Source organism: Fukomys damarensis, unplaced genomic scaffold (genome assembly GCF_012274545.1).
Source record: "Fukomys damarensis isolate Sample0158 unplaced genomic scaffold, DMR_v1.0_HiC HiC_scaffold_2, whole genome shotgun sequence".
NCBI classification, from domain to species: domain Eukaryota; kingdom Metazoa; phylum Chordata; class Mammalia; order Rodentia; family Bathyergidae; genus Fukomys; species Fukomys damarensis.
In genome coordinates this window covers 25,149,540-25,168,822 of record NW_022900914.1, presented here as the reverse complement: position 1 = coordinate 25,168,822, position 19,283 = coordinate 25,149,540, and the positions used below count along the sequence as shown (strand labels likewise).

At 45.1% G+C, this 19,283-nt stretch overlaps 1 protein-coding gene across 2 annotated transcripts in view; it reads right to left on the bottom strand.

Annotated features, from left to right (window-relative positions):
* Positions 1–19,265, bottom strand: part of Epas1 (endothelial PAS domain protein 1) — an 80,751-nt gene extending 61,486 nt beyond the window's left edge. For both annotated transcript variants that reach the window (XM_010615775.3, XM_010615776.3), the window contains exon 1: positions 18,668–19,265. In XM_010615775.3, the coding sequence (XP_010614077.1) occupies positions 18,668–18,693 (26 nt within the window). In that variant the 5' untranslated portion in view covers positions 18,694–19,265. The remainder of the gene's footprint in view (positions 1–18,667) is intronic.
* Positions 19,266–19,283: the final 18 nt, after the last annotated feature.

Here is a 19,283-nt window from a genome sequence, read left to right as displayed (position 1 = left end):
AAAAAAAAAAAAAAAAAAAAAAAAAAAAAGAAGGAATTAATGTAAGATCCAGCAATTTCACTTCTAGGTACATACTCAAAAGAAATGAAAAAAAAAATTGAAAGCAGGGACTCAGCTACATACTTACCCTTCCCTGTTCACAGCAACTTGTTCAGGGCAGCCAAGGATGGAAACAACCAAAACGTCTGCTGGTAGACGAATTTGTAACCAAATTGTGGTTTACACATACAGACAATAATACTACCATTTTAAAAAGGATTGAAGTGTTGCTGCACGCTATAACTTGAAAACATTAATCCAAGTGAAATAAGCCAAACACAAAACAACAAATATTTCTGTTTCCATTTATATGAGGTATTGAGAATTGCCAACTGTATAGGGAAAGTAGAATAGTGGTTACCAGGGCTTGGTAGCAGGTAGGAATGGGGGAGTTACAGTTCAATGAATACAGTTTCAGTTGGGGATGATGAAAGACTTGAGAGTGATAGCAGCAATAGCAGCACATGAATGTGAGTAGATTTAATGCCACTGAACTGTATACTTAAAAATTGCTAAAATGGAAATGTGTATATTATACATATTTTTTGACAGTAATAAAGATGAGTTAGCCAGCTTAGAGCCTCACTGGAACCACAAAAGGAAAAAGACAACACAAATGTTCTATAGAACTCTTAGACTAACTCCCACAACAAAGTAAATGTTTTGAGTCAAAAGGACTCCAAACCCTCTGCATGTGTGAAGTCCACAATAAGGGCAGATGCATACTTTTCAGACAGTTTCCTAATGCATTCTTGCTGGCCAGGCTTCAAGCATTTCTGCTGTGCAAAGAGACACTCAGCTGAAAATGGAGATTTGGCTGTGGCTCTCCATTGCGTACACCCAGCAGCTTGAAAATCCCCTCCTCCTTTCTGGTAATGAAGGCTTGCTTCAACCTTTCCATTAGTCCACAAACTACTATTAAAAAAGCCATTTATCAAATTAATACTGAGGACTGCAAAAGTCATCTGCAAGCAGCGTGCACTTTTCCACGTAGGAGTTTGCCATGCCAACAGCTGTTGCACGCTCATCGTACAGAGGTATCAATTTTAACAAAGTCCTGTTTCATAATTCTGAGGGCCAAATCAGTCTTTTCCCTCTCCACTTCCCAAATGTATACACATAGCCAGGACCCACCAAAATCAGGTAATAACCAAGTAAGGAGAGCAATTACAAAAATTAACTTACTAAATGTTTAATGTACCAAAAACCTTGAAAAGCAAAGATTGTTATTTCCTTTCTCTGACTCCTATTTCTATCTTCATTCCTCAGAATACCAGAGTTAAAGAATCTGATGTAATAACAGTCTGGCCAGTAATTCTAGAAAAAGGAGCCCAGGGTGAATAAATTGAAGGAGAGACTATAATTATGCAAATTGGTATAATAGATCATTTGCTTGGATGGCAGACAACTATAAACAAAATGAAGTAAAATCTTTGCAGTCTACTACTACCAAGTTCTGTTGCACATTTTTGTGTTAAGAGATCCCTGAGAGCTTTAAAATAAACGTGTTCAAGCTGAATAACGTTATCATGGTTTTTGATTTAGAAGGAATTTCTGAAATAGAGAACTTTAGTAAACAATCTCTCTTGTCTCAAAAGTAAACCTAACAATACCCAAACGCAAGCAATCATGCCCAGCCTCATTCTAAAACTCTCAGTTAAATCAAAGACATACTCAATTCAGCATAAGGGTGAATCAAAGAAAACAGGCAGATGTGTTGATACCTGAGTCGAAAATTAACAGGAATCATCTTTATATTGAAGTTTACCATAAATCTAGGTTACACTTTCAGCAATTTAGGAGACAGAGCTAATAATAACCTCTAAAAGTATCCAATCTTTAGGGGTGATGTAGAAATGTCCTATGGACAGCATCTCTTTTCATAATCTAACTATAAGAAAATCTGGATGACAGTATATATGATTTGAAGCTTTAGATACCATGAAAACACTGCTATACAGAAATACCTTTTAGAGACATGGATTGTGTCAAAAAATTTCAGAGGGGTGATAACCAACTACAATTTAAAATGGAACTTCTTTGAAATCATGGGCACGGGAAAGCCACCAAAGGAAAACTTGTTCTACTAGCTAGTGGCTCCTCACTCAAAGCACTCGCAAGGGCCAGACTTGGAGATCACTTGAGCCAAAGTAAGACCTGGCCCAGCTCTGGGACCTGTCATTGCTGCAGCCTCCTCCTATGTAATCATGGGAATTATTCTAAGCCTAGAGGAAGGCCTACATGGGCACATAACCTTTTATTTTGTAGTTATTTCTGGGATACCAGAGCTAAAACACAGTCAGAAATACAGGAGAGATGCTGCTTTTCAGGTTTGTAAATACTCTTTGGGCTAGTTATCACCTGTTTTCTGAGCCTGGACAAGTCAGTGAATAGGAGTTTCATCATGTGCTTCTGTTAATCAGAATGTAATGCAGCTATTTATTAAATCCATGGATCTTAATTGTAAGAGATAGTTCTGACATATTGCTGTATAGAAAATGAACTGTTGCAACAGCATGCAACAAGGTATTATTTTATAGCTGTATATCAGTATTAATTATAGAGGAAAGGCTTATGCCGTTCAACTATGCATGAACAGTGGTTATAATGGCAGGAATTTTGGTGACCTTTATTTTTATCCTAGTGCCCTCTTGATGGCTTTTTATGGGGAATGTGCATACCTTCTATAATCAGAAGAAAACAAACTTAGCTACTTCTAAAATAAATTTACAAGAGAAACGTTTCATGGATACGGATATGAGCATGTGCGCGCACATGCCCACAGGGTTTCCCTGACTCCCTTCTTGTTAAAAATTTCCATCACACAATTCAAGGGTCTCTGCCCCTGCTACCTCCTGGTCCTCAAGGGCTCAGAGCACCCGTGGGTGAATCAGAATATCCTCATCCTCCCTCCACATCCTGCTCTCCATCCAGTAACGTCAGTGAGCTACCCCCACACGGGGCCAGCCATTCAAGAGGCAAGGAAATATTATGCAAGAACACAGGAAGTCACAGGAGACAGGATTCTGGGCAGGCCTGGCAAGGAGTCTGTGTGAACTCCAGTGAATAAGTGGACTTTGCTCATTGGGGCTGAAGCCAGCAGAAAGCCTTCCCAAGGCAGCAAGGGAGACAGGCCATCTCCCATCTCTGGCTAGTATGTGGCCATCCAGAACTTGATGTACCTGATATAAAGCAGATAAACCCGGGTCCCAGTGTTTCTACTTTTTTGGCCCAAGTGCAAGGTGACTCCCAACACTTCTGCACTGACTCACCTCTGTCCCTCAGCGCACCACCTCCCCCCAATGTATACATGACTTCATTCAGTAATTTCAGGCCTGCTTCTCTCAAGGCCACCAGCTTTCTAGCTCCGTTCTCTCACTCACTGCCTTAGGCTGACAGGCACAGCACTTTCAGGCTGTTTGTGCCGATCATCTACCAGCCCTGAGCCCCCAGGGATGTCCACATGTATACGCACTATAGTAATAACCCCTTTTCCTGCGATAGTTTATATTCTTGATGCACCAATCTAACTGGCTGGGCAGAGATTATAGCAACCACCTAAAGATGTAGAAGCTGAGGCTCAGAGAAGTCTGTGGAACAGCTTTAGTGTGATGGGGTCAAAATCGGACACCAGTTCCAGTGTTCTCCTTCAGCCCAGCAGCCTGGCAACAGCAGGCGTAGAAACAGACCCTCTTGTTAACACAGCTTCCCTTTTGGGGAAACCTCCCCATTATACCTCAGTCCACTTCCTTCTAGAGGGTGGAGATTCTGCTGCTTCCATGGGAATGGGCTGGGCTAGACCCAGCAGTGACTTCTAGTCTAATGGAATTGCATCTAGAACAGCCGTAGTCACAGGGAACCGGAAAAGCTTCCTCCAAAGCCCACTGCTCACCTTGAACTTCCCACCTTTCTTCCCTGAGGGAGGACTTAGAAACAGGCCCCAGTGCAAACCCAGGTCACCCTGGAACCAGAACCTTAGGTCCATGATCCTATCTGTCTGGTGGAGAAACTGAGGCCCAGAGCAGTCACCCAGCTGGTTAGCACTTGTCTTTCCAGTCCTCCAGGCCACAGGAACTCACTAGACGCAACACATTTTCCTGAGTAGAAAGGTCCTCAGTGTGAGGGGAGAGAGAGTTAGGGCAGGGCAGAAATGGGGCAGTGGTTGCAGGAACCCCCAGTGTCCTTTGCTTCTGTAGAGGGCCAGAGAATTCACAGAACCTGCTGGGTAGGGGCAGTACCCACCCTATCAGGGCCCAGCCGGACAACTGCTAATTGTGGTAAGAAACCAGTGGCATTCCCCTGAGACTTTGCCGTGTATTTCCAGACACCGTCAACACACAATGGCCTCAACTCCTACCGTGTAAACATTGCCAAATAAGACAAACAATAACATCACCACAGCAGAAAAAGCGAAGTGCCAAGAGAGACAGCAAGGGTTCCTGCAGAGAGTCTGGGGCTGGGAAGCTGTTCACACGGGCACTGCCAGTCCCTGGGGTTGTGATCACATTTTTGTGTCTCAGTTGTTTCAGCAATGTGACAAAAATGACAACTGCTTTAGTCTACATTTATAGCCCTGAGAAAATAAGCACTGAACAAATGTCACAAATGATAATGTTGAGGAAAAAACCCAGTAAACTTGAATTATTTAAGAAGCAACAGGTATGTGCTATACATCCTAAACATTGGGGACACATCAGGTGGCCAGCAAGGCACTCACAGCTCACAGCCTGAGGGAGGTATGACAATAAACAAGAAAACAAATAAATTACAATACAGGGGTGTGTTGTTAAAAAAAAAAAAAAGAACAGGATGGATGTTAACTGAGGGAGGTCAGGAAGTCTTCCCCGAGAAGGTGAGACCTGAGGCAGGAGTTTTCTTGGTCCCTTGGTGTGATCAGATTTCCTCGCTCTTGGGGTATGGGAAAAAATATCACTCACACCCTAAAGTTATAACTGTCAAAAGCCTGTGGCCTTGAAAAGCTCAGCCAGGAGAGGCATTTGGAGGCTTGAGAACCAACTTGCTGATCACTTTTAGATTCTCCCAAGGCTCCTTCCAACTACAGTCAGATCAGTTCACGAGGTAACAATGGACCTAATGATTATTTTACTATGATTATATTGCGGTGCTTATTTAATAATGATACCTTGAAGGTTTGCACTTTATACTTTTCAAAGTTCTCTCCATGGAGATAATGGTTGCAAAACTGAGTTTTAAAATATACTTTGAAGAGGTATGGTTTTACAAAACTCTACCTGGACTCTATCTCAAAACAGGAATTTGACAAAGCAACAAGTATGTTTAACCTCCATTTAGGAATGGAGAACATCCAGAGAGGTTAAATCTCCTGTCCTAGGTCACACACATCAGAGGAAGATCTAGAGCAGTCAGATGCCTAGGGACTTTTGAGAGCTCCTCTGAATCTTGTGAGGACTAAGGCTTTGCCAGGGACACAAGAAAGGGACGGGGAGGTGGGAGCATTTATAATGTTTGGCAAGTCAAAGCCTAAGAAATACAGAACTCTTGTGGTCATCCTGACACTAATTTTGGAGGCACAGAAATTTAAGTGGGAGAAAGCTTGTCACTGTCCAAAATAAACAGCATCCCTGAAGATCTAACTAGAGGAGAATTAGGCTGTCATCACAGCCTTCTAATATTTGGGCCCATACAAGGAGCTACGGGTGGCTAGAACCACAAGGCTCCTGTTGTTCTGGATGGAAAATGGTTTCAAATATGCTCAAGAGATGGCTTGGGACAGAGGATTCATGTTCACAGTTGCTCAGACTCATTTCTCCCTGTTCCCTCTGGTCCTTAAGCTCTTCCAAGGCCTTGGGCTCGCTGGTGGCCACAGGAACACATCACCTCCAGGTATACCCAAGCCCAGCATCTCACTGACCAAAGTGAGGGAAAGAGCATGTTAGAATTCCAGCAGAGGAGAACTTCTGACTTTTTAAAAGCATGTTTTGCTTTGGAAAAGAAAATGAACACAAAAGAATAGACACAGAACCAATCACAGGTTTCACAGATGAACTTGGTTATGATACCTTCCTTTCTCCTTCCTAGAACTATTGGAAAGTAGGTGATGGACTCATATCTTCAGCCATGGCAAGATCTTCAAAATACCACTTTCCAACCTGCGCCAACTGCCCAAGGTCGCAAAGAGCCCTTTGGTCTGGACTGTCTGTCCCTTTCTAGTTCTGACAGTCCCAGATGGGGCAGGCAATGTTCCATTTATCTCCTAGGGCTTCAAGCCCGATGCTCACAGAGTATGCACTGAAATGACTGCCAATGGACCCAAAGGCCCAGCTGATTCTGCTTGGACTGGGCAGCAGTCTCACAGTTTTATAACTACTTGCTGATCCTGCAGGTGTCAGAAAGGAGTAGAAGACAAGACATGCAATTTTATTGTGACATCAATTCTAGACCAGGAGTTTTCAGGAGCTATAACCTTCCTCAAAGAACTATTGGACAGGATAAGCTGACTTGAATGAGGCTTTCTGGTCTCTGCTGTCCCTGGAGTGGGATCTTGTCCAGTGATTTGGGATCTCTGTCCGTGGCCTGGCCCACAAATGTTCAGCTGTGACCTTAAGTGTTTCTAAATCCCTCCAGGGGAAAGGTTACACCTGCTAAGGGAAGAAAAAGGCCCAGTTGCCCCACCCAGGTGACTCCAGAATGGGGCTAGGGTTTAAGGAATGGTGTGGCTACAAAATAAGAAAGAAGGGCAAAGAACAGCTGGGCCACTCTTTAGAAGGAATGGGATGAACAGTTATTAGTAAGACTGGCAAGAGGGATAATCTGACTTGGATTTGGCTAAGTCCCTACAAAGAGTGGAATGTTGAAAGGACACGTATCTTTCTAAACTAAGAAATGACAAGAGGGATAGAATGAAAACATCAAGGGGACAAAGGCTTTACCAGAATGAGAACGTGCAGCCGAGGATTTAGCTCAGTGGTTCCACTGCCTGCCTCGCTAGCAAGGTCCCGAGTTCTATCCCTGATACAAAAAACAAAAAAACAAAACTCGACTGGGGATGTGGCTCAGTGGTGCCACCGCCTGCCTCACAAGTGTAAGGACCCGAGTTCGATCCCTGGTAGCAAAACAACAGAATGAGAACATGCATATGAAGGTCACTACTTTCTCAGGGTACAGCAAGTTGTGCCCTTCCAGCTCCCACTGTGTTCCTGGAGAGGCTTTTATATGGCATGTATTACTCTGAGGATGGCGCAGGCCCAAAGAGCAATCACAGACGATTTTCTAAGGAATACAGGGAGCCTTTGAGGTCAGTAATACAGGGGGTAGCCATGGCTTCCTTCAACCATCCCCAGATGCTCACACTAGGACCAGGCTCGTGTTTGGAGGGCATAATACTCCAGAAGAGGCAGGCGCTACTCCTGTGGTGCCAAGGCAGCACAAAGATTCATGAAACATGACTCAGGAAGGCCTGTTCCTAAACTGTCCAGCACAGCACAGGAAATGGTTTCCATTTCCCATCCGTTAACAGAGCTCCAGGTTCAGCTCTGGGAGGAGCCTTCACCAGCCCCAGCCTGCACACTGCCCATTCCTGCCCCATTGCTTCACTCACTCTGTCTACCTCCACTGCAATGCCCCACACCCACCCGCCTACCCAAATTCTACCTAATTTTCAAGACCTGGAGTTTTAACTCTTCTCTGTTAAACATCCCTGTGACCTAAGGCAGTCATTTCCTTTTCTAACTATTCCCAACACACAAGACCCATTTGCCATTATTCACCCTCACTTAATTCCTATTAGTCTCTGCTATGGACTCAATGCTTTATCTGAGCTAGTTCTAACTTCCTAAGAAGATGGCAATGTCCTGAAGATGCAGTTAGGGTACCCATTAATATACGCCATCCCTAATATTTTTTAATATTGTGCTGGCAGTCTGTAATGTTTACATTCCTTGTGAGGAGTTGGTACACATAATAACACAACTGAATTCTTTTAAACAAATAAATCATTTTACGAGAATACATGGTCCATCCAACACCTGTTTGTAGTCTTATGATGTTATGCAGCCCTGAAATGGGAGGTAACCTACAAACAGTCACACACCAGAATGAGGCCAGCACATCACTGATCTCAGTGCACACGTGGCCCACACAATGAGGATGGGTTAAGATGATCTGAGCCAAGTTTTCCTCACACTGAGCTCCCAAAGTTCCTGACACAGAATTAGTCCACAAACAACTGAGCACCTCAGTGTGGACAGACCTCTCTTCTAGATAATTCTGGGGGAAAAAAGAACAGGAAAAGATGACTAGGTTCTGGTTCTTGGAGGGCTTACTACCTCACTGCTAGGCAGTGACAGATAATTACATGCACTCAAAAGCAAGGTGTGAAAGAAACCTGCAGGCAACAAGGAGCCTACTCAGCTCCACCTCACACTGTCTTCTAGATGATAAAGCACAGTCTGAAAACCAAATACATACAGGGGAAACCAATGTGCAGCTAACCAAGGAAGGCTTCCCAGGGAAGATGCTGAGAGACGGTGCCCCCGGTCCAACTTTTCCAACTGGACATTTTAAAGTAAGGGAGTATTTTGTTGTTTGGTTGGTGCCTGCCTTAACAGAGCAGATAGGGCATTGTTAATGTGAAGCATTGATATAATAGTAGCCCGATGCTGGCATTTGATATAAAGTCATGTTTGCCCGTGGTCTCCTTCCCCCAATTTTTCTTTCTCTTTAAAGGATAACAAGGGGGCAGGCTTTCCAAGTAACCCAAGGAACACTGACAAAGCACTTCTGGGATTAAAAAAAGAAGCTGAGCACAAGCACCTGATATGGTCATAATACAAACCTGCAATCCCAGAACTTGGGAACTGAGACAGAAGGAGCACAACTTCAAGGCTAGTTTGGAAACTATAAAGAGACCCTGTTTCAAAAACATACAAACAGAAACAAAAAGCTCTGAACACGATTTCAGATGAAGATGAAGAAGGCAGAGGAGGAGGAGGAGGAGGAGGAAGAAGAGGAAGAGAAGGAGGAGGAGGACGAGGACGAGGAGGAGGAGAAGGAGGAGCAGCAGAAGCAGCAGCAGCCAGGCATGGTGGCATACAGCAGTAATCCCAGCACTCTGGGAGGTTAAGGAAGGAGGAACCCAGCCCAAGCCATTTAGTGACTTAGCAAGACCCTGTCTCAATAACAATAATTAATAAATGATAATAATGATAATGATTATGATGATGACAACATAGTTTAGTATGACTATCCTAGGTTCAATCACCAGCATCAATCAATCAACCAATCAATCAATGAAGCAGCAAGACATTACAGGATGCACTAGAAAATTAGAATCCCTGCTCATGAGCAAATGAATTGTCATTAGGTAACGAGGAAATATACTCATGCTCTCTGGCAAACATAAGCAAGAGCTAGTAAGAAATGGAGGAGTGGTGCCAATGTGGGAATTACTATGGGATTCAGTGTAAGCTGGGGAGAAACTGTGAGCCATTTGGGCAGGAGGACAGGAAAAGTATGTAGGTATGTGCTACTGTGAGGGGCAGGTAGGGATGAGGACTGAGACACTGCTTTTGGGGTGAGGGAGGAAGTTTGTGGCTGTGGGAGGCAGAAGGCAGATTGCATGATAGGGAGTGGGCTCCTTGCCGCAGCCAGGTGAACCCCACTGCCACTAGGCCATCCCTCAGAAGAACGCTGAGCTCGAAGTATCTCACTAATCCTTCAAAGTCCCTCAGAAATGCCCAGTGCACAACAGAACTCCTTTTCTATACTGAGAGTCCGCTACACCTCCAGCGCAGAGCAATCCTACCAAGGGAACCTAACATGGGGGTGGTCTCAACACATGCAACCCTCAAGGCAGAGGACAGGGGAGGGGTGTTGGCAGCCCAGGTACTCCCTCATCAGTCGCACAGCAGGGAGAGGCACTGGCACAAATTTCCATGGAAATCCAGAAGACTCCAGAGCTGGGGAGCACACAGTAACTAGGATTTCCCTTTGACGACCTGCCCACCACACAGACCTCTCCAAATGGGAGGGGCACACCTTGGAGCCAAAACACGCACAGATGGCAAGAAAGCTAGAGAGAGGCGGGGGGAAGGTCTTCGCTCCCATGCCCCACTCGCCCTTAATTCTCATAAGTCCAGGGTAGAGAATAAGACAGACTCCTGCTGCGTGGGGATACGCCTACATTTATAGAAGCTCCCTTGTCACCAGTGAAATGTGACCTTCATACTTTCCTTATCTTAATATCTGGGTAAACACTTGTTGTGCAAGCACACAAATAAAGGTTCTAAAGGTGAAATGTGGTAGGTATGTCTGGTAACACCCATGCTGCTCCAAACCCAGGACCAAAAAGCTCTTTTGGCTCTGCATACACCTTCTCTCTCCCTTTACTCTGGGCACCAAAATTAGCTCCATCGACCTCAGCCAGTGCTGGAGTGAACACTGCCATTCTAAAATAGCACCTGAGAACTCTAGGACACACAGGAGAGAAATGCAAGAAACTTACTGGGAAAGCAAATTCACCAGACTCCATTTTCAACTAAATATACAAGAAATGAGAATTATTGGGATTTATTTTGGAATTTTATAAAGTGAATATGCTTTTTGCTCTTTGAATTCCCACATAGCATATTTAAAATGTCTCACTATTCTATTAAGCATGCATATTTTCACGTAGAAAAATCTTATGGAGATCCTATGTTCCTCCATAAGAGTGTTTATCCACTAGTTCAAGCTTCAATTCCAAATTTTACTTTACTAACTTGCAGAGTCCTATTGCTTCTAGAATATTCTCTACAAATATCATTTGTCCTATTTTTCCACATCTTTGATAGTCCAGAACTGATTTTTAAAAATTTTGTTTTGAAATTTGGAATTCTCAAACTGTTCCTCATAAGTATAATTTTCTTTTGTTTCCACATGGAATTCATAAACAAAACCAGGTAACTGGGTTTTTGTGAGTGGGTGTGTGTGTGTGTGTGTGTGTGTGTGTTATTAAGCATGCATATTTTCACGTAGAAAAATCTTATGGAGATCCTATGTTCCTCCATAAGAGTGTTTATCCACTAGTTCAAGCTTCAATTCCAAATTTTACTTTACTAACTTGCAGAGTCCTATTGCTTCTAGAATATTCTCTACAAATATCATTTGTCCTATTTTTCCACATCTTTGATAGTCCAGAACTGATTTTTAAAAATTTTGTTTTGAAATTTGGAATTCTCAAACTGTTCCTCATAAGTATAATTTTCTTTTGTTTCCACATGGAATTCATAAACAAAACCAGGTAACTGGGTTTTTGTGAGTGGGTGTGTGTGTGTGTGTGTGTCTGTGTGTGTGCTTAAAGGCCTTATTTCCTGCAACTGTGTATGATGTATTTTTCCAGAACAATCTTTCTCAATACTCCAAAGTGCTTCAGCAACAGGAAGTCATAAAGGTAGGAAGGAGGCTTGTAAATATTTGCTGTAATTACTCATTAGTGATGAGAAGAGTTCACCTAGCAGTTTGAGTCACTGCTTTGTGCTCTTGGCCCGTGAGCTGCTAACAGGAGTCTGAGGTGGTACATGGGGCCCAGCCCCACCACAGACATGAGACTATGCTGTAGACGGTGTGGTCTGTGTCTTTCAGGAGCTCCATTTCCCAAATCAAGATATGGACAGTACGTTATCCTTCTCTCCCCTGTCTCCTCCCTGGAAGTGATCAGGACATATTTTATACAAAATGGTAACAACAACTGTTTAAAATCAGGAGTAAAATATGTGTGTTAAGAGTGATTAAAACATCAAGAGACACAAGAGACACCATCTGTCTAGACACACAGCATTGCGATTTAAATGATTACCACCAAAAAACTGTATATATTAATTGATATATTTTCAAGGATTTGTAAAGTGTTTCTGAGCCTTCTCAGACTGATCCCATGTGTCCCCTTCCTCATAACAAACTAAGAACTTCCCAGTCATAGGCCAACATCAGGCACCTCAAACTACAAATAAGGTCAAAAGAAGCCAGTAAAGCCATTCCCATAAGTGCCACTGGCTACACCTCTAGCATGGGGACAGCCAACAAGGTAGTGGGGACAGACAGTCACAAGTATGACATAATGGGTCCATTTTCAGGCCCACATGTTGATTACACAGTCTAACAGGAAAATACCACTAATCTGCTGCGACTCTTAGCACTTACCTTTTAGGTTTAGGGGTCTTTTTGGTTTTTTATTGCAGGGTGCCATCAAGGGTATATAAAAAAGAACATTCTGACAATCCACTTCCATGGCTTGATAGAATTTTGTTAAAGTGTCAGATGGGTGCATGACAAATAAATTATACATATTTTAATGCAATAATTTCCCTTATTGACAAGCTACCCTTTCTAAAGTATCTTTCTGCATGAGAAAAGGACATGCTGTCTACAGTCATTACTAGCACAGAAATCATCCATAATTTAAAACTCATAATTTTAAACATGGTGCAGTCCCAAGTCAAGAGGTGAAAATGCACCTCCTGGGCACATGTAAAACTTCTGGTGGTGATGCCATAAAATAGGAGCTTTGCAGATAATGCTAGTGGCTTCTGGAAATAGCCTAAAGTAATCAAGCAAACCAGTATTTTTTGAGATGTCAGAAAAAGGCCACTTATACATAGGTAACATTCTGGCCTATTACACACCTGTCTCTTTGGATTATAGGACCTCAAAGTGTTCCAACACTCTCCTGAACTTCATGCCTTCAGATCAATTCTGTGTCTTTCAATAGCAGGATGAGAAACTGACACCAAATGACACCCAACCTATTCTCGAAAACCGAAGGTGCTATCAGTGGCAACACTCATGGACAGCCACCACACATTCACAGTAACGCACAACTGCCAGTACACCTGACTTCTCCCTCTGTTATGGTATGCATCAGTGCAACTATTAACAAGGCACTGGGAAAACTGAAGTGCTCTAGATTCATGGTGCAGAGGCCAGCTCTTGTGAAGTCTTGGGGCTCACCAGAGAAAGGGCTCTATACCGAGGCAACATATAACCACAACAATCATGGCTATTCTCTATCCCCCCATCCATTCTTTCCTTCCTGTGCTTGCAATTTCAAAAGATCAAAAGAGCCAGAGGAAGTCCTGTGCATCTTGATTGGTAAGTGGTTCTTCACAAGCCACAGAGGAAGAGCTCCGAACAGGTCCTCCAGCACAATGGAGTCCGAAGGCTGAGCAGTTATTGAAGTCCTGCCACCAGCAAAGGGTGGGAGGTGGAAAGCTTTGAACTTCTAGGGGCAGTACAGAACCACCCTCTTATCTGAGCTGAGGAAAATCTATGAAAAATAAGAAATTGCAAGGGTTCCAAGTTTATCTTCAGATCTTAATCCCTGACTGTGTGAGGTTTGATATAGGGTTGAGGCAAAAGAGTAAGGTCATTATAATAATTATAACAAACACAACAAAAGCAGTTATCATTTATAGCATGCTTAACATTCGGACATGGTAGTAAATGATTTTATAGGTCTCTTGGGTAAGGTGATGAGGCACGGAACAGTGAGCGAGAGTATGGAAGGTGGCAACACTTTGCCCTGGTTGATTCTCAGCTCTGCCCATGCTACCTAAACCCTGGGCAGTAACCTCTTCTGTACTTCAGCTTTCCCATCAGTGATGTAGGGATAATAACAGGGCTTATCTCACATGGGTTATTATGAGGATTAAAAGAGTTAAACCATGTGAAGATCTGAAGATGGTGGTGGCACAAATGAGACTAAGCACTCAGTGTTTTGTTTTGTCCTCATGTACATGATTTCTATTAAGAATACACACATTCCTAGGAAATAGAAGGACTTCCAAATAATAGAATTATTTTCACAGGCACTGTACGGAGCATTAACAAATTGAATCATAGCAAAATTAGCCTTGTTCGGTGCACTTGGCTTCCCTTCTGTTACCGAGGGCAAACATGCAGATGGACAGACAGGCTAGCCAGGTACAGGTAAGGTAAAGCTGCACCTCAAAAATCTTTACTAGATGCACACACCAACCTCCTGCCCCCTCTCCAAGACAGGGAAAGACACTGGCAAGGGAACGTAGGAGTAGTCTGGGACCTGAACTGAAAGATTCTAAAATGCAAAATGGTCACCAAGTGAGACAGCCAAGGGCATGGGCTTGCCTTCTCCAGACCAAACAACTCTGAAAGGCCAGTAAGATCTGAATAGCACTCTTTTCGAAAAAAGTATGTCTGTATGTAACACCTGGTACACAGTTTCAGTAGTCTCTGATGCCAAGTTATAGTCTGGAAAAAAAGACTCCTCGCCTTTCTTGGCGCCCCCTGGAGTCACAGCTGTCTCCACTGCTATCCTCAGAGGAACCAGGAACCTCTCTGCCCTAGCAGAGCCTGACCAGATTCCTCCCTCCTTGCCCCTCACCCAAAGCAAGAGTGTAAAGTACAGCAAACGGGTGATTTGGGGAGCCTGTCTGTGGTAACAAAGTTCACAACAGAGAACAGCCTTGAACTTTCTGTTTACTCTCATTACCCCTAAACACCAACTCCCCGCCAGTACCTACTCTGTGTGACTCCAGGAACTCTATGCTCCACTCCCCTAAACACACACACACACACACACACCACTCTTACATAATTTGTGTGTGTGTGTGTGTGTGTGTGTGTGGTTGTTACCTGAAATGCTGCTTAGAATTTATCTTTCGCTTCAAAATATTTGATCGCTACAGAAAAGTCACATCTAAGTACATGTGTGCTGCTGCCCCCTCACCATCAGACTAAGCAACTTGAAGGCAAGAACCATATCCCGTATTTCCTATTTCCTAGTCTTCTCTTCAGCATTTCATCTGAATTGAGAGGATGTTTTCAACACACATTTGTCTTACTGATTCACATCTTGGTGTGAATATAATTATGAGAACAGGTACCATGGGGGTAGGTAGGGGTGTGGTAAAGGGCGCTGGAAAACAACTAATGGCACAATGTTGGTAAAAGCCAGACCTGTCACTACTAAAAACCAAAGGGAAAATCCACTGAGCTAAAATGAAAAGGGAAGCAATCAAGCTGATTGACGACAGGGAAAATACAAAAAAGCAACTACTGGATAGATTTCCTAAAAGTGGAAAAGCCTAAATCTTGGGATAATTAACAATAGCAAATATTTTCAAATGTATTTGGACATTTAGTTCTGGAGCACTAAGAATTATCTAATTGGTTCCTTGTACTTCTAAACACTTTACACAGCAGATTCCTAGAAAGTTGAGAGTCACCCTAGGCATACCTACACAGAGACAGAAACCAATTTACACTGTATGTAAATTACTCAGTCTCCTGGTTTCACTCCTAGTGAAAATGCCAATTCACCTCGTGCAAGAAACAATCAAGCAGCTGTGGGGAATGTTCTCTAATTCACAAAACAATCTGTCCCACCTGAGTCCTCACACTAGTTTTGTTTAGTAATATCTATCTACACAGATACTTAATTTCTAACTGAAATAAAGGGAGAGCACTAAAACAATGAATTCATCATTCTCTTAAGTTTACAAGCACTGAGACCAAGTACAAACTTTTTCTTTTTTGTAAACACAAACCAGAATCACTCCTGCTGCAGGCTCTTACAAAGTACAGTGCCTGGGAAAGCAAAGTTCTGCAAGGCCACGGGTCTACAAGGTTCAGCGGCTTGGGGAATACTGTACATAGTGGTAGTGTCAGGATATTCTAACCCTTTTTGAAATCATCTTTATTGGCTAGAGGCATTTCAAGGAATGATAGGAAAATACATACTAATTGAAAATAATGAACCAGGGTTCTGATTCTTATCAGCACTAATTTTCCTTGTGACTATAGAAGTCACTATAAGTTTTGTTTTGTTCTCATGTATATGATTTCTATTAAGGACACACACACAAAACTTCGTAGGGCTTTATCCAGAGAGAAATATTTGACTGGACAGTTCCCCAAATCCCGTATGGAAAAAATCCTAAGGTTCTCACTCACCAGCAACACTGAAAAAACCTTAAGCCACAGCCTTTAGAACTTCATGAAAGCTGTATAAGTTAAAAATTTAATACCTGATCTCGTAATGTGTTACATTAATTCTGCACCCTACTGCATTTTTAGCAATAAAACAAACTGATACAAAATATTGGAGAAATACATATTTAAAATAGGCTTCAACTGACAAAAACTATTCAGCAATATTTTTCTTTCAGAGATGGAAAAAATGAACTTTGCTTCTATTTTAGCAGAGGAACAAGCAAGTCCAGCTAACATGGGAAGGGAACAATAGTTTGGACACTTCTGGTCCAGTGTCCAGTTCCCCTCCCATCACAGGCCCCACACTAATATAAGCATTTCTGCAAGGTACTGAGGCCTGAGTCTGGGTTTGTGACTGGACTTTGATCCTTGATTATCCAAGGATCTCATTTACATTCGCCTGACCACTCCACAATCTCCACATTCAAGAACTTCCATACTTAATTCTTTTAGAATCAGGAACCTGGCTGGTGGAGAACTTCACTCCAACAAAAGCCAAAAGTATACTGTTTCGAGAACAAACTCTTTAGTACTACATTTTAACATCTTCATCAGCACACAAAATTTTGGAACCAAATAATCCTACTCACTTCTTGAAGGGCTACTGTTAGAAGGAATATTACATAACTCTGGAGAAGAAATTACTCTTGAACCAAAAGAAACACAAATCTTTTAATAATTTGGTGGGTAGAGCTATCAACAGGGAACCCTCGGTGTCACACCACATTTTTAATGCACTGGGTCACAAATTTTAATGACATCTTGGTCCCTGGAGAAGGCTGCAGCCAAAAGAACCCAATGAGGAAAGTAAAGGAATCTCAAAATGATGAGCTCAGAGGGACTTGGACAACTCCTCCTGAGACTTGGGTGGAGAGAGACACATTGTTTGTCCCGCCATTCTTTGGCACAAAACTCCCGGCAGGTCGCAGAGGGCGGCCACCACTCTAGAGGCTCCGCCACACACACAGTGGGCTCCTAGAGGTTTCACAGGCCGACCCCTCCCCGCAACGGTTCTCACAGCAGCCGCTCTCGCCAATAATTTGGAGACTCGTTACCCAACTTTTTTCCCCCGCTCCCACCGCCACTCTTCACCCCTCTGCCAGCCCTCTAACCGAAGGGGCGCTGCAGCCGGCTGTGTCAAAATCCTTCCCCTCTACTCTCAAGTTTGTCCCGGCAATGAATATACATGATAGCACGGGACCTGGCTACCAGGCGCGCGAGAGATGCTGACACTTCACACAGTTGTCAAGATTACCATCAGGCCCTTCCTCCACGACTGCGATACTCGCCCCGTGGGCGTCGCAGTTCTAAAATGTACAAGTTCCCCAGCTGGCTCTGGAGCCCAGAACGCTTGCCGCTTGCCGAAGGGCAGACTATAACTTTGTTTTCTGATTGCTGGTCATTACGATTAGCGTTATGATTGGCTTTACAAACTGCACCCTAACGTGTTATTCCTCGTTTTGCTGCGCTCACAGAATACAGGCCCTCAGAGCTGCCGCGGCGCCCCGGGGGCGCACCGGCTACCCACTCTGGGCCCCTCCAACTCCTGGCCTCCAGACCAGGGCCTTGATGGAGGGGTGACGCTCAGGTCCCTCCTCCTAGCGATCTCGAAGAGCAGCGCTCTGGCGCTGGGCCAGGACGGGTGCGATTCGCCTAGGTTTATCAAATCCTTATCGCTGCCCCGAGGTGGGAGCCGCCGCTTTCGACACGGGGATACGCTGTTTCTGGCTTCTGTCCCGCAGCGGCGCTTGGAACCAGAGCAAGTCAGCTTCGTCACCGAGCCCCCCACCCCCACCCCAGTCAGGCAGTCCCTCCCGTCATCGCTTGAGCCTCCCAACCCTGCACCACTTCCCCGCTGCTGGGCTCCCGCGGAGACAGGAGGAGCGAGAGGCCAAGCGAGAGCCACACACATGCTGAGAGGGCTGGGCCCTCGCAAGGGCAGCGGGGTTGACCGAGGCGCCTCTCACCCAGTGCCGCAAGGCTCTCCTGGCTGTCCTTCTCTGTCCTCTTTAGCAGTCAGTCGCCGGGGGACGCCCCTGTCACAACCCCGCCCTGCATACCAAGACACCTGCCCCAGCAGGGCAACCCAGGGGATCCAGGCGTGAGGTGGTGGTGGGGGCTCTACAAACGTGGGTGGCGTCTGGCAGTGGAGAGCTCGGCTGCGTCCCCACTGCTCCGCGGGGGCTCGTTCCCGTGTCGAGCACCCCTCTTTCGCCCCGAGCCACTGTGAGCGCACCTCAGCGCATTTGGACAGACCCCCGGGGGTCTGGAGGGTAATAGAGGCGTAGCTGCTGTTTTAGCCGGTGAAACCTGAGAAAGTCGAGGGACCAACCCAGAAGTACTCCAATTTACTACAGTGGTGGACGCTATAGTATGTTGCCCCAAGACCAGAGCGTCTGGAACACCCGACCTCCAGGGTCATCTCCCTCCGCCTCGTCCACACCACAGAACTCTCCGCTGCAAAGCCTCAGCTCCGCGTCCCCAAACCCAGCACCTGCTTTCAGCCCCACTTCCTCCGGGTCACCTGCCAAGCCCCAGGACCTCTGCGCGCCTCTCCGAGCCACTCGCGGCCGCGCCAGTCCCGTGCAGTTTGGCCACTGCCTCGGACCAGCGTCCTCGCCGGCTCTGACATGGGGCTTACCTCTTCTTCTCCTTGTCAGCTGTCATTGTCGCCGTGGCCTTTGGAGACGCTGAGCACCTGGACTCGCTGGTCAGCAGGGGCTGCAACCTCTGTCTTCGCCGGCTCCCCCGAGGTCCGCGGGGGCGCAACTGCTCCTTAGTGTTCGCGGGCCAAGCGCCCAGCGCTGTCAAGTGAAGTTTGAGGGCGTTCGGCCGGCTAGGTGCGGGGTGAGGGGGTGGAGAAAGGTGACGGGGAGGAACCTGCACCTGGAGGCGGGGTCGGGGAAAGGAGTGGGAGGAGGTTGTCAGACAAGAAAAGGGAGCAGCGAGAAGGGAGCTGAAGTTCCTTTCCCCCTCGAAATAGAGTCAATTTTCTGGGGTTTCAAAAATAAAAAAATGAAAAACAAAATAAAAGTGTCTCTAAGGATCGGAGCCGGCAGGAGTCAGGGTCCGGGCGGGTGCGACGGCTGAGATGACCATACAGTCTCAGGACACTGCCGAGGATTGTACGGCCGCCCCCTGGAGAGCTGCGGCGGGAGGTCCGAGAGCGCAGAGACGGTGCAGCTAGCAGCTCCCGAATGTCCGGCTCGCGTAGCTGCCAGCGCACTTTAAAAACTCCAGTGGCCCGCACGGGGAGG